At 48.8% G+C, this 26,918-nt stretch overlaps 1 protein-coding gene across 2 annotated transcripts; it reads right to left on the bottom strand.

The window, feature by feature from the left end:
* On the bottom strand, window positions 1–26,918 carry LOC311584842 (sperm acrosome-associated protein 7-like). 2 transcript variants are annotated; one of them, XM_084759518.1, is made up of 7 exons: window positions 26,682–26,918; window positions 18,897–18,953; window positions 14,563–14,670; window positions 13,630–13,737; window positions 11,496–11,558; window positions 1,539–1,635; window positions 1–149 (listed from the first exon to the last, which is right to left on the bottom strand). In XM_084759518.1, the coding sequence occupies exons 1-7, from the start codon at window positions 26,773–26,775 to the stop codon at window positions 140–142; spliced, it is 537 nt and encodes a 178-aa protein (XP_084615644.1). In that variant the 5' UTR covers window positions 26,776–26,918; the 3' UTR covers window positions 1–139. The 2 variants fall into 2 exon arrangements, with proteins under 2 accessions (XP_084615644.1, XP_084615645.1); XM_084759519.1 differs by lacking the exons at window positions 1–149; window positions 1,539–1,635 and adding an exon at window positions 6,333–7,261.

The raw sequence follows: 26,918 nt of genomic DNA, 5'->3' as shown, positions 1-26,918 counted from the left end.
ATGGAAAAAACAATTGTCTTTTATGAATGGATACGCATTTCCTAAGGCTGGGTGGCATGGAGCTCTCCAGTGGCCTCATGTCTTTGCAAGCTCAGGAGTGCCTGCGCCACGCTGATCTCCTGGGCTTGGTCCTCTCCTCCTAAAAGATGCTTTCTGTTTGGAAAGAGCAGGTTTTGCCATCATTTCTGTGCCCCACACCCCCCAGTTCCTGGACAAGGCTGAGAACAAACAGGTCACCTTTCTCTGTGTGTGGCCAGATGTGGGCAAGAATTTCTGGGCAGGCGGTCTCCACTTACAGCACCAGAAAGTTTACTCTTCTAGGGGGTCACTATGAGGCTCTCAGGGACGTACAGTGACCAGGTGCCACTCGCCCACCCTTGGCCAGTAGTAACCAGATTGAGGGGCCGCCTAGGTTATGAGTCCCTATGCTGGAAGCAGATGCCTTCTTAACAGAAACTGTGTGTTTGGGGTCCTGTGGTGGTATCGTTTGTCAAGGATGATGCTTGGGGCTGGAGGGAGGCCTATGGGTAACTGGGAGGCCTATGATGGCGAAGGGTTATGAAGACATCCGGTCCCTCCATAGCCCCCATGGGTCATCCTAGAGGCCCTGCACAGGCCAGTCATTCATTAAAGCAAAGCAAATGCACAGAACCCAGGCCTCCCAGGCCAAGAGCTAGCCATCACTCCCTGCCCTATGGCTGCTGTGCTGTCGCCAAGTCCAAGTGAGCCCCAGAAAACACTGGACCGAGGGACAGAGCCCTTCAGGCCAAGAGAGCCTATTGGTCTGTGGAGTTGCTAAAGGGGGTCTTTAGATATCTACTAACCCTCACCAGCTTCCCCTGGCGGTTACCAGATATGACCCCTCCCCCAAGAGGGGCAGGTGGGTCCTGAGCGCTCCCCTGGAGCCAGGCCGTTAGTCATGCCTTGCAACATCACTCAACCCCATCCTGACCACCAGACAGGAGCTGAAGCTGCACCGCGTTGGGAATTCAGGGCCTCAGCCAGGACGTGCCTTTGCTGACCAAGACCTGTGTAAGGTCCTCATCATAGCCAGGCTCGGATTCAAACTCAGGCCGGGCCTACTTCAGAGCCTTTGTTCTTGCCGAGGCCACACTCCCACTGCCAAGCCAAGTCCTCTCAGTCCACACGGGGAATGTGAGAGAGATGGAGCTGCAGGGGTGAGGCGGGGTGGAGCTCTGCCATGTGAGGGTGAGGAGTGGGAGAAGTCAGTCCCAAGAGGAACAGGTCCGACAGACGTCCTGGTCATGACTGGGGCGGGCCATCAAGCACGGCGGCTGGGACTGTGTAATGGCCGACACTCACTTCGAGGGTGCTAACTGTTTCTGGGAGAAGGGGGAACAACACAGGAAATTTGGCTGAGGACAGAGGAAACCCTTCAACGATTTGGCTGAGAACCTCTTAATTTGGATTTGCGGAGTCAGATCCCCCTGCGAAAGCCCAGCTCATCTCAGCTGTGCTCAGAAGAGGCTCGGCTGCCTCACCCCGGCCTGGCAGGGGGCCGGCCGATCTGGGGTCACTTGCCTGTTAGTTCCAGGCTGCCTTCAGATCTTCGTATGTTTTGAAGGGCATTTTCCAGAACAAACGGTTTCTCATCAGTGCTTGAACTCTTCTTTTCTGTGGGGGAAACCAGACTGTGACCACACCTTGATGGATGAGCGCAACACGGTGCCTTTCTCTTTAACTCCAGAAACTCAGGCAGCTGACTCTCCAGCTAACGGGAGTTAACAAGGCGCTAGGTTTGTTCTGTGGCAACTCAACAGCAACAACAACAACAACAACAACAACAACAACAACAAACCCCCAATATCCAAGACCCTGTGAGAAAAATCACAGTTGTAGAAGAGCCTGGACGCTGACCCGTAGTCTCCCATGTGACCTCCTGGAGACTCGGCCTTTGCAGATAAACTGGCTAAGATGAGGACCTGGAGCTTCCTAAAGCTGCGACCCTTTAGGACAGTTCCCCGTGTCGTGGTGACCTTCAGCCATCAAATTATTCTGTCGCTACTTCATGACTGTGATTTTGCTAATTTTATGAATCACAATGTAAACATTGGATGATACCCCAAAGGGGTTGTGACGCACAGGTTGAAAATCGTTGCATTAGAGGAACCGTTTGGCCCTAGGCCACTGTGACCATGTCCTTATAAAACTGGAAAATCTGGACACAGACACACATGAAGAATGTTGAGTGAAGACAGAGGAAAGATACCAGAAAAGCCAGGATGGCCACCAGGACAAGCAGCTCCACGCATTCCGGCACCTCAGACTTCAGTCTCTTAGAAGCAGGGGAGGATGAATGTCTGTGACTGAAACCACACGGTATGTGGACACTTGTTAGAACTGCCCCAGGACACAGACGTGACAGACGAACTGCCATGTGGAGATGACAAGGCTAATGTTTGATTAAGATGTGGAGCATATTGCCACGTGTGGTGGCGCACGCCTTTAATCCCAGGGAGGCAGAGGCAGGCGGATCTCTGTGAGTTCGAGGCCAGCCTGGTCTACAAAGGGAGTCCCAGACAGCCAAGGCTACACAGAGAAACCCTGTCTCAAACAACAACAACAACAACAACAACAAAAGATGTGAAACACAAAACAATGTCCCAAGAGCCCAGTGGCCTCCAGTGTAGACCAGACAGTGGGGTCCCTGCAAGTGAGTGAGTGCTCCAACTTCAGTGCCATGACAAAGGCTGCCACTGTTTGTAAGTGGCTCTGCAAGATGGCTTCTCAGGTCTCATGGATACCCTGGATCTCCATGACTCAATAGTTGAACAAATGAGCCCCCACTTTCTTCGGGTTTCACAGTAGAAAATTCATGCTGTGACCAAATCCACTCTCCTACCATTGAAACAAACATTACATCAGTGTTTGCACTTAAAAAAAAAAATGCTGGAGCCAACTTAGGAGATTTGAAGAGCTGTTCCTGGGTAAGATCAGTTTGGAAACTGGCAGGTGGAGCCGAGGGAGGCCATCTGCCCTAAGTCAGGGGGAAGACGCCTTGCTGCTGCTTGGGTTTCCTTGTCTGAGCCTTTCTGTTGCAGCTTCTGTTGTATCTGCCTTCAGTGTATGTGGAGGAGACTCCTCCCAATGTGCCATTTCCTGGTGGTTCCTACAAGGCTCTGCACAGGCACGTAGATAACACACAGGTGTGGAAGAGGGTGGAGCTGTCTCTCCTTGCCAGTGAGTCTAGGGACCTTTCTTTGCTTGTCAGGTCTTACAGAAGTGTCTCTGTTGGGCCTTTAGCCAAATATCGGCTGGAGTTCTGCATGCCCCTCGGTGTGAAAGCTCACTCATTCATCTAGCCTGTCAACCACGCCCATGCTGTGTCAGGGACCCACTGGGGCAGCGAGGCCTCCTGTAGGAGGCTGTTTCCACAAGGGACACTCACACCCCAGGGTGGCAGACACTGGCAGGAAGCAGGAACAGAATCCTTCCGATGCCCACAAACCCAGTGGCTCTGAGCTCCACCTGACAGCTCTCTTTTAATTTTTAGGAGAAGGCTAAATTGGGAGCTGCGCCTTGCTGCTTCCATTTAGCTTTTTCTAAAAATCACAAGGTGTGACTCAGGCTGTGGGAGGCAGGGGAGCCACAGTGGTTGCCCACGCTGGCGCCACAGAAGGCTACAAGTGGAGCTGAAGGCTCTGTGGTGTTGGCCCCTTCCCATGAGGGAGGCTGTGGGCTATAAGGTCAATTTCCTCTCAGTGTTAAGGCCCCTCCCACCTGGAGTATCACTGGGGATGTATCATCCTTGTGGGCTTCTTCCGCCATTCCATTCTTACTTGAAAACCACCCATTCCCTGGGCTGTCTAGAGCACCCCAGGGCTCTGTCATCCCCTCACCCTAGATGTACCCCAAACTTCTCTGGGATAAAGACAAGGAGAGTTGTGGCTTAGGACATGTCTCAGAAGCCTTGTTTTAGATCTGAGAGAAAGGACAGCAGGGGATCTGCCTGCAGTTTCTGCAGAGGAGCACTTCCCGGGTGCCCATTGTGTCCCCAGGCCCAAAGAAGTCCCCGTGGCTCTGTGTGTGACCCCGGTGATGCTTCTCTTCATATCTGGAAGCACAGCCTGATGACTTATGAGCACTGCTACATTATGTTATCCAAATACTTAACTGAGCGGATGAAGCAACCGTGGTAAGAAAAGGGCCCCGTGTGTGTTCGTACAGACAACTCTCTTTTGGGGGGATATTTCTGACTCCCAGTTTGTTGAATCCTCTCGTGTGGAGCCTGAGGCCCAAGGATGAGGAGAAGCGCATCATTATTAATAGAACACGGTGGAGAATCACTGGGGAGACCTCGCCTAGCCACACTGCCACGTGGGCTGCCGCCGTCGTGAGAGCAGCTTTGTGTTGTTGCTGTAATTGGGGGATCTTAGGGTGTGTCCCCCACTTCTGCCACCTCCTTGTTCATCCCTGCTTCTGCATATCACTCTGCCATTCCTCCTCCACCACTGACAAGGCTTCCTTGTGACTGAGCCTCTTCATCAAGGCACAGAGAGAGACCACACTTCAGCTGGGCTGTCATTCTAAGTCGTGTGCTGTCATTCTAAGTCAGGCGGGTGGGGTGATTTCGTCTCTTCATAGCTCGATACTTTGTTTTCAGTTCTTTTTCTCATGTATGGTTTTAGACATCTTAGTACAAATGTTTCCTGCTCTAAGTTTTCACATAAGCACTGATTTGTCTTCCACAAACTTCAGCATGTGTTTTCATTTTTATTCAATTAAAAATATTTCCAAATTCCTCTTTTGACTTCTTTGCACAGTGGGTCATTGAGAAGCATGCTGTGTAAATTAGCAAATATTTAGACAATTTCCCCGTGTCTCTTTATATCGTTGATTTCTCATTTACTTATGTTGTGGCCAGAGAATGGTTTTGGTGCGCTTTCAATTATTCTAAATTGTTTGCTGCTGGTCTCCTGGCTGAGCCGCCCACGCGTGCTGGGGAGCGGCCCACATGCGGCTGTGGAAAATGAGACAAAGTCAGATTTGAAGATTATTCCCCTCTTTCTCCTCCTCTTCGTGGTCCTCTTCCTCTGCCGCCTGTTCCTTTCTCTCGATTGTTTAATGACTCTGTTTAGTCCCCTCTGCTGACTTGCCCTGCACACCCTGAGCTGTTACTGCTGGGTTTGGCCTTTACAAGAGGACCACGGCTCATCACTGTGTCCTTTAGGCTCCCAGCAGGACCTTAAAGTGGCTGCTGCTGCTCCCCTGTGCTGCTGGGGACAAGCATTATGCATTCCTTCCCCCCCCCTCCCTTCTGCACTTCCCTCCCACTTCCTCTTCCTTCTCTCCTTTCCTACGTTTCTTCCCCATTTTGGTGACTGAGTGATATATTAAATGTTTGTAAGTGGCTTTCTACCTTTATTTATCTATTTTTTGAGGTGAGTAAAAGCTTATGATTTTATTGTCTTCATAACAGAACTGGCTTAGACCTGGATCGGTCGGCCCTTTCTCTTCTTGTTGCCTCCCAGTTCCGACTCCCCACTCCTCTTACTAGCGAGCCTTCGTCTAGACCCGCAGCTGGGTTCAACACAGTCCAGGCTTTATCTTCGTGGTTTTAGCTGTTTTGTAGAAGACAGGCGTAGTCTGCCTACCATAGGCACTCTGTGTCCTGTCACAATGCAGCTTTCCCTGGCATACAAAGCGTCCTTGCCCTTCTTGTACTGTTGTGGAGTTGGTGCTTGGCACATTCCCCGCAGAATGTCTGGCGGATCTTAGGGACGTTCGCCATGGAAGCCAGTACAGAAAGAGGCAAGGCCAGCAACAGCTATTTATCTATTTTTGACACTTTTGTAACTGTGTGTCCATATTTCAGTCTCTGTCTCAACATTTCTAATCCCTCAGACCTGTAAATGATACTTATTCTGGCTCATTCTCCTGAAAAACTTTGAAAGATGCTGTCCCTGGGCGTGGGCTTCATACTGTTTTGTTTTGGTGACACTAGTCCATCATCCTTTAGAGTGTAGTGTAGGATTTCTGAGGAGTCTGGTATATGCATACAGATGGCCAGCAACCCCAGTGTGCGTGCGGCAGCGAGAGGGAGCTATCATCGGTCACGTCACTGGTGGAAATGGCCTTTCGTAGTTTCCTTGGAAAGTAAGACCCAAGTATGCGCTGTGCACTTAGAGAGACGCTGAGTGGTTAAAAGACGTGGGTACACCAGGTCTGCTTATTAGCTCGGCTGTTGCCGGGGAGTCTAGCAGTCAAGCAGTTGGGAACTGGGGTTCTGTGAGTACGGGTAGGCAAAACCACCTTCCAGATCGCTCAGTTCTTCTGGGTGCATGTACGTAAGTATAACTGTGGCCTCGTGTGACACTGGCACATCTATCCTTAATATTGTGAGGAAGTGCTTGACCATTTCCCCCTGTGGCTCTCCCACTGCGTCTGCCCACAGGGAAGGCGTGCAGTCGCATTTCTCTACACCTTCCTCTATAATTGCTCTTATTGTTCACTATTTTGATGACAAAGATGATGCCTTGTTGGAGTTGAAAATCTATTTATTTAGTGAATACACTTGTAAGAGTCCAACACCTGTAACAGGTCAACAGTTAGAACCACTTCCTCCCACAGAACAGTGTGGGCTGCAATCACAAACTCTAGTTCTGAGTTCTGTGCTATCATAAAAGCAGTCTTTCCTATTGCCCTGCACATGGGACAACACATGCTGGCAGGCGCTCGTGAGCTCTCAGGACTTTCTGAAGTAGCTCAGTAGTTGGAAGCGCCCCCCCACCCCAGGTCGGAGCAAGCAAATTAATTCTGCTCTCTGAAAGGCAGGTAGTAGCGTGACCACAACATTCCACTTCCGGTTCCTCATAGTCATGAACTGCAGAAAGTGTCCCAGGGTGTGGTGCTCATTGTAGACCACACACACCATGTGCCGCCTGGACCATTTCCAGAGCTGTCTTCCTCCCGCCTTCAGCCACTGAGGTCTTCAAGCCCCATGTTTTTCACCGCCAGCTTCTTGCCCGTCAAAAGGCAGCTTCCATGTCCTCAGGCAGAGCTGGGAAGCCTACTTCCATCGTCACCCCTACTGCAGTTCTGATTTGCATGACGCCATAACTGATGGAGGCGGCGCCTTTGCTGGTAGCTGTCATCTAGCGGTGTATTGTTTTCTTTGGACTGTATAGTCAAGTCCTTCACCAATCTTGGATGAGGCTGCTTGTGCATGTTAAGTTTCAGTTCTCCACATATCCTAGAAATGACCCCTTTTATAGGGTAGTGACCTGTCAGTTATTCAACCCTAAAAAGGAAGGAAAATATGTAGTCTAGTACAACACAGATCACTGTAAGAACATTGTGGTACGTGGACTAAGTAGACTGTGAAAAAGACATGAACTGCATGAGTCAACTTATCCAGACACCCTCGTAGGAACACAGAGAAGAATCATGGATCCAGGGGGTATAGGGTGGGGGGGCTAAGGGGAGCTAGGGAGTCATTATTTAATGGGTGCAAGATGAAGAGAACCCCCCTTATTCAGATCTAGCCAATGGACAGCACATTCTCCCCAGTTGTGTGGAGAGTGGGGACTGCCTCTGACATGAACTCTGATGCCCCCTATTGGACCACTTCCCCTTGGTGGGGAGGCCCTGGTGGCGCTGAGAGGAAGGGGAAGCAGGCTATGCAGATGAGACCTGATAGGCTGTGGTCATATGGTGGGGAGGAGGCCCCCTTCTGTCACAGGCCTAGAGGAGGGGAGTAGGGTGAAAGAGGGAGGGACGGGAAGAGACAAGTGAGGGAATAACAATTGAGATGTAATCTGAATAAATTATTAAAAAAAAAAAAAGATGAGCCGGGTGCTGATGGTGCTCGCCTTTAATCTTAGCACTTGGGAGGCAGAAGCAGGCGGATCTCCATGAGTTCGAGGCCAGCTTGGACTACAGAGCTAGTGCCAGGACAGCCAGAGCTGTTACACAGAGAAACCCTGTCTGGAAAAACAAAAACAAAAACAAACAAAAAGATGAAAAGAACTATGGGGAGAGGCGTGGTGACAGGCGTGCACTGCAGACACATGTAACGTCACTGGAGTGTGCAGCAAAATGCAAGTGAATTAAAATGCTGAAGAGTGGGCAAAAACATCAGACAAACTAAGACAACCAGAAAGTAGAGGACGCAATCCTTATGCCAGAGAGAGCAAAACGCAGACCCTAAAACTTCAACCACAGGGCAAGTTCTTTTTAGTACTAAGACCTGGGAGTCATAATGAATAGAAAACACCCACAAAGATCTATGTATAAAATAATAGACACCACACTTAGGAGGTAAAATCTACACGGAGACATGCAGAGGATGTTTGTGTCAGGGTGACAATGCAGGACTCTCAATATGAATGAGAGAGAGAGAGAGAGAGAGAGAGAGAGAGAGAGAGAGAGAGAGAGCGAGCGCAGAGGCCAAAACAGTGTGATCAATGAAGTCACAAACATGCCTTGAGTTCTCGAGGCATGGTGACATTGGGGACATGTCTCCTTTATGATGGTTTGTGATCATGTGCTTGGTGTCTATGATGGAGTTTATATGGTGGTACTGTTACAAATGATGTGTTCTAACATGATCTAATGAAACTGTATGTATGCTACTTTTGTAAATCGACATTAGACATTTTTATTGGAAAGCCAGTTTTAGGGTTTTGTTTGTTTGTTTGTTTGTTTTGTTTTGTTTTGTTTTAAATCTACAAACTAAATTGGTAGAACTTCTGGAAAAATAGTGAGAAAGTATGAATGAGAATCTGTAGGAGTCACTAAACAATGGCTGGAGTTAGACAGCTGTTGGTAATAAAAGAATTATTCACACCTAAAAACTAGAAAAGGGGCAGCAAAGCAAATAATACGAGGTCATAAACGAAACATTAGCAATGTTGAAGAACAGAATGCAATGGGATCCATAGGTCAAAACCCTGGGGAAACAGCCAACAAGACAATCCATTGTGATGGAATCAAAAAGAAGGGGGAGGGAAACAGGTTAAGTCTGCAAAATAAAAGGTATGAAGAATTTAAAACAGAAAAGCAATAAAAATAAACAAAATGGCATATGTCTTGAGACACTTTGAGGACTTTGCAAGACTACAGGTGAAAAGTCAGGCACAGTGGACAATTTCCCAAGGAAATATAGATGGACAAGAATAACACTTGAACTAAGAAATAAATTTCTCTAGAGGGACTAATCATCAAGGAGCACCTCAGAAGGCAGCGCCAGATTAGGTCACTGCATGAGGCCTTTCTAATAAACCTTGGAACCAGATGTTTTCAATGCTCTATAAATTTCCCCAGAGGTGGTGGTGGTGGTGGTGGTGGTGGTGGTGGTGGTGGTGGTAGAAGAAGAAGAAGAAGAAGAAGAAGAAGAAGAAGAAGAAGAAGAAGAAGAAGAAGAAGAAGAAGAAAAAGAAGAAGAAGAAGAAGAAGAAGAAGAAGAAGAAGAAGAAGAAGAAGAAGAAGATGATGATGATGATCTTTATTCTTCACTGCAGAACAGTATCACCCCAATAGTGCAGCCTGGTACAGAATTGAAGAGCCCACAGATAATGCCACGTCTCCATTTAGATTTAGGAATACTAATAAATTATAAGATTGATCAAGTGTAGTCCAGGAATGCAAAGTTGACTTGATATTAGGAAAATCATTTACAGATGAACATATGTACAGAAGGACTTTCCTTTACAAAGAAGCAAGGAAGACTACATAGTTAGCAATAAACTGAACATGATAACCAAAGCCTATACAAGGAAAACCAACACTATCCCATAATAACCCAAAGCCTATACAAGGAAACCAAGACTATCCCATAACATACGAAAGTGGACTTTTTTTTTTAAGTAGTGCAATTAGAAAGCTTTTATAATAAGAACACAAGTCCTTTGTGATTTTATGGATTCACTACCATGCCAGCACGAAGGTCTGAGTTCAAATTCCCAGGACCGATATATAAAGAACAAGCACCAGCAGGTCTGTCCGCAGGAGGGAGCAGATTAGAGACAGGTGAGTTCCTGCAAACCCAGGTAGCGGTCCTGAGCCGCCCTAGCGCAGGAGCCACAGTTGTAGGGTGTTTCACAGCTCCCCGTACAAGCTGAGGACCCTGCAGGAGACCCACCCTGACCTGGGACTCAGGAAAACATCAGGAAAGAACGCCTGGCCCTGATACCAACCCACAGTGAGAAGAGAACACACACTTCCGGCTTGACTGCGTCACTTCCTAAACAATGTAAACATCTCCACTGAGAGAAGAAAGGGGTGTGAAATTCTAAAAAGAAAATGTCAGCCAATAAGATGGCTCCTGATGCACAAATCCAGAGCAGAAATAAAAATAACAAAACAAAACAAAAAAAAAAAAAAAGGAAAGTAGACACAAAAATGCAAGAATAGTCAGGAAAACCAAGGACCCAAGAAGCCAAATAGACCTTAATGAAACTGTGTGGGGTCAGCACATCACCATGGGGCACAAGCCAGAAAAAGACGGCCACACATCTGGGGCTGTGGTGTATTGGGCCTGCAGATCATGGGGACAAGGCGGTCTTTGGTAAGTCACACTACAAGACGTAGGGAGCCACTTGCAAAGAGATGAATTTCAAGGGCATCTTACTCAGAGATAAATGCCAAAGCAGTTAGAGATCATGTGGGACCAAAGAGGTGACGTAAGTGCAGCACAGGAAAGCGGAGGCTCCTCTCTAGTGTTGGCACCGTCTGATGCTTTATTACAAACAACAAAGGGGTATTTATCAGGACTACAAAAAAATGGTGGGGGTTTTGGATTAAAAAGTCAAAAGCATCATCAAAAGTGCATTGACTGGGGCTGAAGAGCCAGATCAGCAGCTAAGAGTCATTAACACAATCACTGTAACTCCAGGTCCAGGGAATCCAATGCCCTCTTCTGGGCTCCATGGCGCTCACACACATGTGGCATACATAAACTCAGGCAGGCAAAACACACATGCATACACATAAAATAATTCTTAAAAGTAAAGTCAACTGACAAATTTGAGAGAAGAAAAAACAAAAAACACATTTACAAGCATCACAGACTTGGTTTGTTTACATGTCAAACTGCACCTCCCCGAACAAAGAAAACCTACCAAAACGGACTCAAAATTAAAGAGGGGGGAAAAAAAAAGACAACTCAAGAAACTAACATATATGAGATGATAATAGAAACAGATTTATAAAAGCAATAGGGGAGTGGCCTTTAAATATGAAACAAAAAGTCATTTGTAACTAGAGAACTGCAGATGAAAGCAACCCCAAACAACACCCTCCTTCATGAAACAGCACCCCTCCCCCATGAAACAGCACCCCTCCCCCATGGAACAGCACCCCTCCCCCATGGAACAGCACCCCCCCATGAAAACCTGAGGGTGAAACCTCTGCCCCAAGGGAGGCTGCACATGGGGGAGCTGCTTCCCAGGAGTCCTGCAAGGCAGGGATGGGGGAGTGGGGTAGGGGGTGGGGTGGGGTAGGGTGGGGACCATTAATCTGGATTCTGTTCTCACCATCAAAAGAGAAGTGAGGCTCAGTCTTAGTCTGAGGGCTGTCGTCTTTAACCATATTTTTGTCTTCAATGAAGAACATGAAAAAACAGACAAACAAAACGAAGAGGGATCATTTTCTAAATAATACACTGGTAAACACGGGTAGGCTTTCGTCTTAAAATGCTGGTTGAAATGCTACCATGATTTCTGAGCTTTATCTGAAAATGAATTTAAGAAGTCACCATGTGAAGACTGCACCTGCCCTCCTTCCTTCATCCTTTGACACCCCCATCCCTGGTGAAGAGCTGACCCATGGAAACATTTCCAGTATATGAAAATCCCTAAGCATTAGGCCACTACATAGTCATATCTGCTTGCAAAGACAGAGACTAAGAAGACCCTGCACAGGCCTGTGGTTTCGTGAACTATAGGGAGAAGGTTAGAGGGAGGAAGATGTTTGAAAGATGTGTGTGTGTGTGGCATGGTGTGGTGTGTGTGTAGTGTGTATATGTGTGTGTGGTGTGGTGTGTATGTATGTGTGTGTGTAGTGTGATGTGTATGTGTGGTGTGGTGTGTGTATATGTATGTGTGGCATGGTGTGGTATGCTGTGTATATGTATGGTGTGGTGTGTGTATGTGTGGTATGTATATGTGTGTGTGTGGTGTATGTGTGTGTATGTGGTGTGTGTGTATGTGGTGGTTGTGTGTGTGTGTGGTATGTATGTGTGTGTGAAGTGGTGTGTGTGTGTGGTGTGTGTGTATGTGTGGTGGTGTGTGCGTATGTGTGTGTGGTGTGTGTGGTGTGTGGTGGTGTGTGTGTATGTGTGTGTGTGTGTGGTGTGTGTGTATGTGTGTGTGGTGGTTGTGTGTGTGTATGGTGTGTGTGTGTGGTGTGTGTGTGTATGTGTGTGTGAAGTGGTGTGTGTGTGTGATGTGTGTGTGTGTATGTGTGTGTGTGGTGGTGTGTGTGTGTATGTGTGTGTGTGTGTGGGTGTGTATGTATGGTGTGTGTGTGTATGTGTGTGTGGGGGGGTGTGGTGTGGTGTGGTGTGGTGTGTATACAGGCCTCCTGACTTGGCTTGCTGAGCAATGTCATCCTATCTGGTTCTTGGTCTTTTTAAAAGAGAGGCCTACCTAGCAAAAGCGGCTTTTCAAAAAGCTAGGCAGGGGCAGGCAGGCACCAGATAAGCCACAGCATCTTGGGGGTGGACGATGAAGTCAGCACAGGAAGAAGTAACTTGGCTACAGTTGTCATCAACCACGGTTGCCCTGACGGCCCAACATTAGTGACTGTGCAAGGATCATGAGGAAACAAGAAGCAGCGGCTACTGCCTGGCTCAGAACCCTGACTACTACGTGATGCTAAGTGGAAGACGAAGGATCTCTGTTCAGCAGACACAGTGCCAAATCGTCAGGCAATCTGTACTGAGCTTGGGGCTGTTAGACATTCATTTTAAACAGAATCCTGTTGACATTTCACCATGAAACTACTACTTAGATCCACCCAGACAGCGGAGACAAGTCCTTGGAGAAGCTATGTGGGGATCAGGTGGGAAAGGCAGGATCTGGGGCCCAACCAGAGCTGTACAGCAGGCCCAGGGGTGTGCATTGCTGGCCTCCTCTGCCCCGTGCCGGAAGCCACCATGCTTGGAGCCTTGGTCTAATCTAATCTAAGATTTAGGGCAAACAAAACAAAACAAAACAAACTCTATTGGCCCTGGGACATCACACTTGCCAGAGCCACTGCACACTGACTCCCCCCTCAGTCTGTCAGGAGGCAGCCCTTCCTGACTCCCCCCTCAGTCTGTCAGGAGGCAGCCCTTCCTGACTCCCCCCTCAGTCTGTCAGGAGGCAGCCCTTCCTGATTTCTCCCTCAGTCTTGCCATGTCCTGCCATGGAAGCAGAGCTGACTTAGCTGGAAGCCTGCAGCAAGGCCTCTCTCTCTCTCTCACTCCTGGCTTCCTACATACCTGGGAGAAGACATGCCTGCTGGTTGGGGAAGGGCTGAGTCCAGGGCAGCGCTGAGGAGCATGGGACCCTCAGCCTCAGGGCAGGGGAACTTAACTCAAGGGACGCTGCTGTCAACTACATCTGACGCTGGCTCCCTCCCTCATAGCCTCTAAGCTCAGCAGGGAGAGAGCTAGGTCATACTTACCAGTATTTTCCGTTTTCTCCTTCTGTGTATCAGAGTGTTCTAAATTCTCCTGCGATCCATAGTTACTCTCAGAGGCATCCTCTTGGTAGCTCTCATCAGCACCAAGATCTTGGATGAAGAAGACGGAAAGAAAGCAGGAAAGGTTTCCTTGTTACACACTTGTGAACATTTTTTTTGTGGGAGGGTGGCAGATAATCCCTATTTTACAATACTGGTCTGGAAGGATGGCAGAGTGTTCAAGTCCTTCTTGAAAACGTGTTGGGAAATTGATACTTAAATGGTACAATATCCCCCAGCTACCATGAGCCCAGTGGTTTGTATCCAGGCGTGTGTGGAGTGAACAAATGCTTAAAGTCTAGTCACATCTGAACATGAAACTCCCAGGAAGTGTTGAGAGTATTTCCCACAGAGCCTGGGGGCTTCTTCTTCAGCCAGACCTCTCCTTGCTAATACCCAGCACACCATCTCTGCGCAACCTCGCAATGTGGAGCTGTGCGTTGCAAAGCATGCACTTTGTCTCTGTCCGTTGCTCTTCTCGGTCTTGGCATGTCATATACCGAACCTTGGTTTTTACCTCAGCCACATGGCATAACCGAAGGGCTGTGCCCCCTCAGCGGCTGGGGGGTGAATGCAATGCGATGGTGTGGTGCCCGGGATGTGGCTCATTCTGTAATCCTGTGTTCCTGCAGTGACTGAGCCCCATTCACAAGCTGAGCCCCAGTAGGAACATGAAAGTGACTTAGAGATCACCCCAGGGCAAAGCATGCCACGCTGCCTTAGAGGTGACTCTCTCCTTGGCCTCAGACCACAACTTCTCTCATGTAGACATAGCTGGTTCAAGTAAATGATCAAATAAAGTCATATAGTCAACACCTTAGGTCTCTAGGAGCACATATAATTAATTACAGGGGTCAAAAGGGGGGGTATACTTGCTTTTTTCCTTGGTTTGTGATGTGGCTGGTGTCGTTAGTTTTGTTGACGTCAGTGTCTCAGACACTGCTGTTGTTTTTGGCTCCAAAATCTCTTGGGATAGAATTTCATCTTGAAAGGACATAAGAACATGTTAGAGCCATGAAGGAGGACACGTCTGGACTTTGAGTAGCCTGTGGATACTGTAGGTAGAGAGCAGGAACCCTGGGCATGTGCGGACTCTCACGAGAACCCCATCTTAGATGACTGGCCACTGCCTCCCTAACTGATTTAAAAAGATGGACACCATCTGGCTATCTCCTCAACCTTGCCTCTGCACACCCATGTCTCAGTTAGCTTTGACGTCTCTGTGGCCCAATACCTCCAAGGGAGGAAGGAGTCATTTTGCTCCCAGCTTCAGCAGCTTTGGCCCATCGTGCCATGTACAAAGCTGCTCACGTTGTGGCAACCAGGAAGGAAAACCAGCAGGAAGACCAGCAGGAAGGAGACTGGGAAGGAGATGCCCCTTAACCCACTTCCTCCGATTCATGTCTCATCTTCCAGAGTACCGCTGCATCGCATCCCAACAATCGATTCAAATTTGGAACCTACTAACGTTAAAGATGCCGTCATGTCATAGCCTTCATGATCTCACCATCTGTGGGAATGCCTTCACATACACAACACACAGAGGAAAACACTGGACCAGCCACCAGCTTCACGGTGGCTGCCTGCAAGAAGCCACTGCTTGGGCTTGTTGACTACCGGCATTTCCTCATGGAATGAGGGGACGGGAAGAGTCTGGCTGGAAACTTCCATCAAACTGCAACTCTTGCATTCCATATGTCCACAAGGCCAGCACCATGTGGATGAAGACAAGGTGTTTTTTGACAATTTAAGCAACATCTGTGTCCACTTGGACCCTGGCAACACTGGCATCTTGGGGCTAGGTGACTGAGCACTGTGAAAAGAATACCAGAAAACAATTTCCCAGGCAGCCCCAGTGGTGAGCACTGTGCCCCAGGGTCATTAATATCTCAAAAGAAAAAAAAAATCAAGTAAGTTTACCCTTTCAGCTTTGAGCCTATGGTGGGTCTGGTCAACTCCCACAAGGTCCTTGATGCATTAGGGCCCTTGGCTTCTTTTTGATAGCCACACTCTTTTCAGAAACCATGCCGTCCTTAGTGCCAACTTTACACAGGTTTTTCTGATCAACCTGCAAGATTTTCCAGTCTTTCTGCTCTGCCCTTGCTCATGGTTCTCACTGTAAAGCTGTCTAAAAGCATCCAGTAGTAGCCGTGCCATAGCCTAAAAGTGGGACTGACTTATAATTTCCTCTGCTGGGTTAATTAGCTCATTACATTTAACTCACTTTTCCACAAAGCCGCAAGACATGAGCAACAGGGTTAAGTTTCCTGGGGAGAACGTACAGACTTCAGTACAGTTCCCAATACAGTCTTCACTTCCATATGAAACTTCGTGAGCCTGGTATCTTAGTTAGGGTGACCACTGCTGTGACCAAAAGCAAGGCGGGGAGGGAAAGGCTTGTTTGGCCTACACGGCCGATTACAGTCCATCATGGAAGGAAGCCAGGAGAGGAATTCACACAGGGCAGGATCCTGGAGGCAAGAGCTGAGGCAGAGGCCATGGAGGGTGCTGCTTACTGGCTTGCTCCTCATGGCTTGCCCAGCAGCCTTCTTAAGAGAACTCAGGACCAGCAGCCGGTGAATGGCTCCATGAGCGAGGCTGCTCCTCACCCCTACCAATCACTAATTAAGAAAATGCCCGACAGGATTGTGCACAACCAGATCTTACGGAGGCAATTTCTTAATTGAGTTCCCTTCTCTTAGATGACTTTAGCTTGTGTCAAGTTGACACACACTCACACACACCCACACACACTCACACACACACTCACACCCCCCAGCCCACATCACCCCCACACCTACACACACACATACCCCAGCCCATATCCTCCCCCACACCTACACACACACACACACAAACACACACCCCCACCCCCACGCACCCTTCAGCCCACATCCCCCCACACCTACACCCTCACTCATACACCCCCACCCCCACACCCCCACACCCCAGCCTACATCCCCCACACACCTACACACACACACACCCCAGCCCACATCCCCCACACACCTACACACACACACACCCCAGCCCACATCCCACACACACCTACACACACACACACCCCAGCCCACATCCCACACACACCTACACACACACACACCCCAGCCCACATCCCACACACACCTACACACACACACACCCCAGCCCACATCCCACACACACCTACACACACACACACCCCAGCCCACATCCCACACACACCTACACACACACACACCCCAGCCCACATCCCACACACACCTACACACACACACACCCCAGCCTACATCCCACACACACCTACACACACACACACCCCAGCCCACATCCCACACACACCTACACATACACACACACCCCAGCCCACATCACCCCCACACCTATACACACACACACACACACACACACACACACACACACCAGCCCACATCCTCCCCCACACCTACACACACACACATTCACACACACACACACACCCCAGTCCACATCCCCCCATACCTACACACACACACCCCAGCCCACATCCCCCCACCTACACACCTACACACACACACACACACACACACACACACACACACACAGAGACACGCAGCACTTCTGGCCTCCACGGTCTACATTCCTACTGCATTCTGAGCTCCTAGCAGAATCACCCCTTTGTCCACGTTCGTAGTACCTCAAGGTCTCTCTAGTTCATACTTAGCTTCTTCCCCCACCACATGCAAACCAGTTCCAGAGGCGAAAGAATTGTAATTTCAGAGTTAGTCATAGCACTGACCCTATATCATGGATACCAATTATAGCTCTCGACACCATTTGCTTCTGGGCCTTTGGTGATGCAAATTTTTATGGTAGTTAGGAGCATGTGCCTTGTCGAGAGGAAGCAGATCAGAGAGCAGCAGCGAGAAGGGGCCAAGGCCAGATACAGCACCCAAGGACACAGAGTAATGCATTTCCTCTCATCAGTCCCATCTTCCAGAATTCTACCATCTTCTACTAGTCCACTCAAGTTTAGAATCCTGTGGACTGAACCACTCAGCAGTCAGAGCATCCGTGATTGGTTCTGGAATTCCCTCAAAGGCCTAGAGCTGTACTATACTGATTTTCTAGACACCTCCCCATCCAATTAAGTACTCAACCAAGTGCAGCCATCACAGCTCATGTGCTAAGAGCTTGGTTGCCAGGGTGACACTATAGGAAGCGATGGAGCCTTTGGGTCACTGAGGTGTGCCCTCTTTTCCCCTGATGTGCACTGGGCACTTCGCTTCACAGCTCACTGCATTCATGACATGCATTCTCAGCATCAAGGCTAACAAGGCTCTACAGACTGAGCCTAAATCACCCTTTTTCTCCTCATAAGTTTACTACCTCACACATTTCGTCACAGTGACATGAAGCTGACTAATACATCTTCCCAAACAAAACACAGAAAGCCTGGCTGCAGCAATGGTCACAATTATCCTTCTTCCTACCCTGCTGCCATTCCATCCCATCTCTGTCCCCAAATATGAACGAGTATCTTTTCTTATTTTTACCTAAATGTGTATTTGATTCACTGTGCTCTTCCGATCTCTCCTATTAAGCCACTAACATAAGTGTCCTGGATGCAAAGGCAAATGAACTCAGACTCTTAATCCAGCTCTTTTCTCAGTAGACAGAATCTCCGATGGTTTTCTTTACCTCTCTGATCTTCAGTGGTCCTTCTGTAAAATCCGGGACATGTTTATCTTTTTATAAGGTGCACCCTGTATGGTGCGGGACCACAGTGGGGGCTAAATAAGCAACATCTAAAAATAGTTTCAGTCTCTCTCTCTCTCTCTCTCTCTCTCTCTCTCTCTCTCTCTCTCTCTCTCTCTCTCTCCTGTTCCCCCCCCCCCCAGCATATGCTTTTCTGGACCAGGTATAGTGCTGGACAGAGCCCATGGGTGAGCTGCCCATGCTAGTGTCAGGAGCCTGGTCCAGATGGTTACAGCTAGTGTCCCTTCCACAGTCTTTGAAATATGGGTTCCAGAAAATGTAGCAGCATCAGTCCAATCAATGGTACTCCCACTGTAAGGTAAATCTGACTGCTGTTGGCAGTGAAGGTGCAGGTTAGGGAACCTGACTCTGGCCTCAAAACAAGTCAGTTTCCCCAAAGTCTGCAACTGGTGACAGGTTATTTGGGAGAGGTCCCCTGAGCAGCACCCACTCATTTTCTCACACACACCAGGTTGCATGTGGGGCATCCTTACCGAATACTTCAGGAATGTTGTCAGTAGTTGAGTTTAATGAGTCATCAGTGATTGGACCTGGGAGAGGACAAAATTCCATAACTTAACAGCGGTCATCAATTTCCACCCACCTCTCTGAGAACGGACAGTTTGTGAGGGACGGCCCCAGTCTATTCTAGAAAAAGGGCTCAGTGTGGAGTGCGGGTCTTTCCCATGTGTGCTGAGGGAAGCCCTCTGGGACTTGAGTTTCGCATGTGAAAAATGGGAAGGCGTTACTGTCCCACAGCTGTGTGGGTGGAGCCCATGATTTCCCAGATGCCCCAAGTAGAGCCTGCTCTCCCGGTCACTGGAGTCACCATGATGGATAGTGTGCAGTGTCCATGCTCAGGGACAACTCAGCACTACCTCAGGGGAGGGTCACATGCTTTGTTCTGTAGGAAGCAGTGCTTTACCTCCTGCGTGACTGGTGACAGCATCTGAGTGGCCACCAGGCCGGGAAGCTCCAGCCCCGGGTCCCACCCGAGCAGGCCAGAGCCCAACTCAGCACACAGTGAGGAGAAGCACTTGCCCAGCCTCTGACTAAGGCTTCCCATGTTGCCAGCCAAGGACTCGCTTATCCTGTGTGAAGACACCTCATGCGTGTTTCTCTGAGACTCCTGGGAGGCCCTGCACACGCACTTGTGCCATCTGAGGTCCTATGGGGATGGAAGATGGGGACCAGAGACTGGTCACCTGGTTCCTCCTGCATGAGCAGAGCCCTCCAGGGTGGTCTGGCTGCAGGTAAGGAGTGGGGTCTGCTGAGTGTGCTGCAGAGTTCTGGATGGCTGTTGTCACCAGAGCCCAGGGCTGTCTTATCTGTGATGTCCCTGGGCATATGGTCCTAGCTAGATCTGGACACCTTGGGAAGTCTGAGGACCAGTTTCTCCTTGTAGCATCCACCACACACTTCCTCCATCTGACATGACCTCTCTGTCAGGGCCCGTGGTGTCTCTTGATCTGGTACATCCCTTTGTTTGAGCTCAAGGCTGACCTCTTCTTCCAGCTCCCAGGTCCTGGGACCCCCAAAGACGACAAGCAGGGCCACCGTACCTTCCCTTTTTGAGGTACAGAGCTCTGTCTGGGAGAACTAAAGTTGCAGCTAAACCAATGACAAAGCTGTTCTCAAAGGCTTTAATGATGGACAATCTGCATCCCAATGCGCTCATCTGCATGGCTCAGAACAATGGGAAATATGTAAGGAGGTCTGTGATGGTGATGACAATTGCTTCCCAGTGTGCTGACCTCGGTAAACCAAACAAACAGTACAGTTTCTCTTTGCACGAGACATTAATGGATCATTACGAATGGGTACAGCTGCGCAGCGCCAGCACTTTGTTAAAAATATTCTTTTCATCTCGTGTCTGTCCCATAATCACAATGGGAGCATTGTGCAAGTCAGCCGTGTGCACATGCGTGGTGTGTATGCTCACGTTGTCCGCGCCTGTTAACACGCATTGTCAAGTGTAGCTGCTCTACCATGCTTTTCCTGTCGTCACCTCCTCCTTCCAGACAGCACACACCCACAAGGTCAGGACACTCTGATGTCTTATCATTGTCCACATCAGCACATTCTGGCTGCATGAAGTTCGCTGTGGAGTTCTGAGTTTGCTCCGGTTAATAGAGTGAACGGCTCTATCCACTGTGAGGGTCATATCAACTGCTATCCTTCCTCTCTGTGGCCAACACACTGTAGCAGGCACAATTCTTCTTCTGGCAAGCAGTGGAGGTGCCCCAAGACGGGATGAGGCTACGTGGGTTACCCCAGGGAAACGTGGCAATGGCTCTTTCTTTGGCTCCTCAACTGAAGATGACCCTGAGGGTTACGCGGGCCTATGGCCAGGTATCAAGCTGGGAGGACCTTAAGAGTCGCCTAGATTTCATCCAGGCCGTAAGCTGCTAAAAAACCTCAGGAGTCATCCAGGCCTCCAGCTGGAGAAGAAAAGGCTTTGACCAGGACTTAAGAGGTGACCGTGGCCAGCCACAGCCACAGCGGCAGCCACAGCCGCAGCCACAGCCACAGCCACAGCTACCACCGCAGCAGCAGCAAGTTCATCAACAAATACCTGCTCTGGGATGATCAAGAGCTGGGCTGGGCAGCTCTGTGTAGGCGTGGACACGTGGTTTGGCAGAGGCCTCAGTGAGGATGTGTACTATACTAACTTTAAGCCCTCCCAGTCCCAGGACCTCATAACACTTTTCTAGCAAGCATCCCAGAACGAAGTAAAAGGATATATTTCGTGCCATTGTTGGACCATGGGGACCACCTGCCCTTGTACAAACAGTAAACCAGGCTAGACTGTCCTGTCCAGACCAGCACTGGCTGTGGCTCTTAGCACTTGGGGCCAGCACAGCATGCTGTACTCGGAGAGCCCAGTGAACCGTATGGAAGGGTCAGAGATGATTTGCTCACCCTGAGAGATGGCGCTGGGGACCCTAGTTGGGCTCATTCTGTGAGCCCTGGTCCTTGGTTGTCTCTGAGGAAGGCTGAAACAGGGGAAGAGGGTGGCCTGAGTGTGCCCAGAAGTGTCTTAGAACAAGAGAGACCCAGGCCCCTGCTTGTGGTCTGGCTTCAGCTAATCCTAAAGGTGTTCTGAGACTACACTTCATATGGACTGGGTCTCTGAGGCAGGATAGAAAGACAGAAAATTAAGGAACATGAGAAAAGGAAAATGCCTCTTACCCCTGGATTTGGTTTAAGAATCACAAAGATGGCTGACTCAGTTACCTGCAAAGAACTGAGAGAGAAATTGGGTGTGTGGAGGCAGCTCAAGGCTGAAATGTCTCTGATCCTTTGAGCTCACCCTCACTGCTCTCCTTTCTCGGCAAACTGTTCTTTTGAGGGTCACAAACAAGACAATCCATGTTTATAGTCAAAGCCTATGCTTAGATGTGTCATGAGCTACCTGTAGAAAATCCTTATCCCTTTTCACCCATATATGACCCGTTATCTTGTCGGCCTGTAGGTCTATATGGTGTACCTCAGAATGCCTTGTGATCTCATGTATTAACAAAAATCCTGTAGAGAAAAGCAAGTGTACTGAGACAGATGGCAGCTTTAAAACAGTGTCATCGTAACGACCACCAATGGTCATGCAAGTAGCCACGGTGAAGACGCCCTTTCCTCTCCTGAAGTGTCTCTCCACACCTGTGAGGTCTGTGGTTTGTGATGCTCTGTGAATATCTCAGAGTCCCCTGTCTGGGCTCTGAGGATTGAGAGGAAGAAAGATGCTACTTACAGGCAACTTCTAGGCAGCTTAATGGTCCTACAACCAGTAGGGCTTTTTATAGAATGTCTAAATAATCTAAACTCTTGAGACGTCCACCGTAAAGCACAAGCTTACATTTATACTCTTGCCTTCTTATTTTTTATATACAGAGAAGGTAAATATAGTTGGGTCTGCTAATAAGCATGCTGCTGTTTCTCCACATTAAAAATTATGGGTGATGGGGCTGGGGACATGGGCTAGTTGCTGTAAGTATGAGGTCTTGAGTTCACACCCTTAGAACCTGCAGAAGCAGCCAGATGTGGTGGCATGCACTTCTAAACCCAACAATGGAGACAGGGAAGGTAGAAATGGGTAGACTCCTCAGAGCCTGGGAGCCAGCTTGGCCTGTATGACAAAGTTCCAGAATGAGAGATTCTGTCTCAGAGAGGTGGTGGAAGGCATCTGAGGACCAGCACTGGACCTCTGACCTCCATACACATGTGAATGCACACACATGCATGCACAAACCTCCTACACAGATATACACACACACACACTAAAATGACACAACCATGACTCTAAGCTTTGTAAGATGGAGATCCAAAAAACTCACCACCAAGTGCCAAAATGTGGCCAATAATTCATAGCTTCTGAGTTTTCTCCATTAAAATTACTACTTATGTGGGTAATTAAACCTCTCGTGACTCGTGGGAGGGAGAGACTGGCTTTGCAGGCAGGTTCCAGTGAAAGCAGCCTGTGTTTGATAAGGCAAGCTGAGAAACAAGAAGGACGAACCTTTGTTAAGGAACGAAGAAAGTCATTTTGTAATAAATAGTTTAAAAGTTATTTAATAAAAGAAAAAAAAGGAACAAAAAGCCTAAATGGGTAGGGTAAGGTGTGAAGGGTCTACGAGAAAAAAGAGAGAGAGAAATCTAATCTCCCGTGGCCGGGCTGGGTAAATGGATGGCCATTGTCACCAGGCTCTGAAATGAGCTTCAGTATCAGGTGTGCGCCCATGTGGAACGGCCTCAGCTTCTCTCTCTGCTGAAAGGACACAGTTGCTTGGACTATTGGTCGCCTCTTAATAAGAGATTCTAAGTGTTTTCTTTACCTGTTGAGTAACCTCCCTTGTAGACAAAGGTTCCGTCCTTCCCAAAATAATTTCCTGTGCCTCGTATTGCCTTTTCAAACTCTTTATTACTTAAGAAAGTGGGACCCTCTCAATATTGAGAGCACAGGTTGGCTATTTTCCCCCTTTAACACCTACGTTCCTTCCTCTAGTTTCCTTGGGAAGCTAGTCATTTTGGTTAGCTGGGTAGCTAAGTACTATTTCTTAGTAACCTGCGATCTCAGGGAAGTCTTCAAAGCCCCTGACATTTTTTTTTTTGACACCTATGCTAAATGCAGTCTTTCTGACCTCAAGCTAACTTTGAAATTTCCCAGAGGCCCCTGGAAAGTCCCCCAGGGGGTTGTCCTGCCATCATGTGAAAGACAGATTTTGAGCTGACTAGCTTAAGCGTCATGTGAGCGAGCAGCCTCGAATCCTTTGCAGCGCGCCTGTGTGAAGGTGCGTCAGGTGCCAGGAGTTGCACGAGATCTCCAGAGACCGGCCTCGTCTTCTCTGTCCACCATAGGTCCCTGGACCGGCGCGACCAGCCTTCATCACACTTGCTGACGCCCAGACACTGCAGGCTGTGAGAATGGCCGCTTCTCCCTGCCGACCACACAATGGTGGGCTTGAGGCAGGTCTCAGGGCCTGGCTCCTTTACTTCGCTCGGGTGCTTTCCTGAAAGCGGGCACACTCAGCTGTCACCCACGCTTCTCCTCAAGGAGTCTCAGGACACTGACCCAGAGACCAGAATAAGACTGCGGATGGCTCCCAGGTTGCCTAATGGGCTTCAGGATCCTGCCCAGACAGAGGAAGACGCAGATGGGTCCCTAAAGCGTACAGACTGTGGCCAGATGGAGCACAGTCAAGGGGAGCTATGGTTTCCAAGTGTCTGAAGCATTGTGAGTGCTTTGGCACTTGTTCTGCACGTTCAAAGGCAGTTGTCCTCTAAGGCAGAAGAACTCTGAAGTCACACCTTTTGTCTGTTTGGTTTTGGAGATGGGTCCACTCTCCACGGCTGTGGCTGTCCTGGAACTCACTTCGTCGATCAGGCTGGCCTTGAACTCACAGGCATCCACCAACCCCTGCCTCCTGAGTTCTGTGACTAAGGATGTGTGCCACCACGCCCAGCCTGAAACTATACTTTTAAAAGTCCATTTATTTTTTTTAAAGATCTACTTATTTATTTGTGTGTGATTGTATGTTGTGTGTACATGTGCATGCATGCATGCCTATGAAGGTCGGAAGAGTTTTAGATGACTAGATATGTAGGTGGTTGTGAGCCGTCCAACATGGGCGCTGGCACAAGGAACAGCAAGCGGTCTTAACTGCTGAGCCATCTTTCCTGCCCCCTCATAATTACACTTTTACAAATAAAAAAAGAAGCACTGATATTCTTTTCTATCAACACTTCTCTTACTGCTACGTAAGTATTTGCATAACTTTAACAAGATGTTACTCTCTTTATTCTTATTTCTTAAATAACTTGTTTGTTTCATGTGTGTGGACGTGTTGCCTTCAGGTGCATGCCAGGTGTCAGTGGAGGCTATAAGAGGGTCTCGGGTCCCCTGAGACTGGGGTCGTGGACAGGTGCGAGCTGCCATGTGGGTGCTTGGAATTGAACCCAGGTCTTCTGGAAGAGCAGCCAGTGCTCTTAACTCCTGAGACATCTCTCCAGCCGCACGATGCTATTTCTCTCAGGCCAGGTAGATAGCTCAGATGGCAAAGAGCTTGCTGTGGAAACACGAGGACCTCAGTTCAGATCCCCGGGGCCCACATAACATCAGGATGCGGTTGCCATGGCTGCAGTCTCAGCACTGACCTCTTGGTAAACTTCATCTCTCCCTCCCCTCCTTCCATTCTTTGTTTTGTTCTTTGTTTTGAAATTTTCTTTCTTTTTCCTTTCTTCCTTTGTTTCTTTCTCTGTTCCTTCCTCTCTCTCTCTCTCTCTCTCTCTCTCTCTCTCTCTCTCCTTCCTTTGGCCATGAATCTAGACTGTGTCCTGAACTTGGGCTCCCCTGCTGCCTGCCATGGGCAGCCCTTCCTCTTCCGGTAGTATGTGTCTTCTTTCATTCCTGACCTGGCACTGACAGTCGGAGTCTGCGCTCACTGAGGCCCATCCGGAGAAACTCGAGACATAGGAGCCGCTCCTGCACACTCCTCGGGCACAGCAAACAGCCCATTCTGGCCTGGTGGCTAGCAATCCTTTCCACTGTTCTAGGCTCTGCAACTGCCGGTCGCCCTGGCCCTGCCGCCCAAATGCTGGGATCACAGGCGTATGCTGCCATACAATACCTGGTTTGTGGCTCTTTAAATGTTTTTTTTTTTTAGATGTATTGTGTATGGAAATTGCGTGTCTTGGTTTCTCTCTTCCTTTTGACAAAAATTGTCCTTGCTACACTCCTGGCTGTCCAACAGCAAATCCCACAAGGGAACTCACAAAACTACTCCACAGCTCAAAGGGCAACCACTGAGGAGGGGCTGACTCTGGACCTGTTTCCAGCCGAGTCTTTCTAACTAAGCCTGTCTGACCCAGGCTCTGTTTTAACCTTCCCAGGCGTGCCACAGAGTCAGTGCCTGTGAAAGTCCTTGTCACTGTCCCATCGCCATTGCAATGCCTGACGTCGTGGCCCCTTCCCCATTTTCCTTCTACTGTGCCCACATCTAAGCACTCTTTTTTTTTTTTCCATCTGAACACTCTTAAGTCATCTAGCAAAGAATTACTCGACCTCTTAGAAACTTGCATGCACCACCTGCCTGGTCCTAGGCTCTGGACCCACCTTGTCCTTCCTGGGCCATGAACCCAGTGACATCCACCCTGATTAATGCAGACCAGGCTGGCCTCAAATGCACAGAGATCTATCTGCCTCCGCCTCTGCCTGCCAGTGCTGGGATTAAAGGTATATGCAACCAAACCTGGCTACCTGGCCATCATTAACAAACACTGGTATTAGGTTCGACAAAGAACGTAGCTAACTTTGTTAGTGTGACAAAGATGGACATGTGGTACCCACTTCACAGAGAGCAGTGGGACATAGAGATGGTACTAACTGTTCCTCCAAAGGGAGAGATGTGTGTGCGAAAGCATTTGGTGTGTGTATGTATTAATGTGTGTACGTGTACATGTGTATATGTGGGTGTCCGCGTATGTGTATGTGTGGTGCATGCAAACATATGTGTGTATAAAAACAAGTTGGGAAACGTGTAGCTCTTAAAACCGAAGATGGACACATGGCGGTTTTTGACATTATCGCTCCACCTTGGGTAAGTTAGAACATTTCCACTAAGTTAATAGAACGTGGGTAGTGTATGTAGCTGCCCCATGGCATTCCTGGTTGAAATGCATTCAGAGAAAGAAAACCTTTCAATTCTCTCTGTTCCCCAAATCCTAATGAAGGATGTTGGCACAAAGAAGAACGCCACCCCACGCCTTCCGGCCTCCGCGCGACCCACCTAAAGTTGTATTGATTGTCGGTAGCTCAGCGCCTTGCCAACAGCACAGCAGAACGACAGAAAAGAAGGTATCTGCTCCCTTATTTGCTGCCATGGTCCCTCTAGTTACAGGAGGAGGCCTTTCTCTGGAAGGTCTTCGGCTTTCCGAGCCTTGGTTTCCTGGATACGTGGAATGTCAGGGACCTGTGACATCACCACAGGACTTGACCTGGGTTCCTACCACATTAGAGTGTATGT

The sequence above is a fragment of the Acomys minous genome, assembly GCF_964271855.1.
Source record: "Acomys minous genome assembly, chromosome: 15".
Lineage (NCBI taxonomy): Eukaryota > Metazoa > Chordata > Mammalia > Rodentia > Muridae > Acomys > Acomys minous.
Note: the sequence above shows the minus strand (reverse complement) of the source record. Positions and strands in the feature narration are given on the sequence as shown.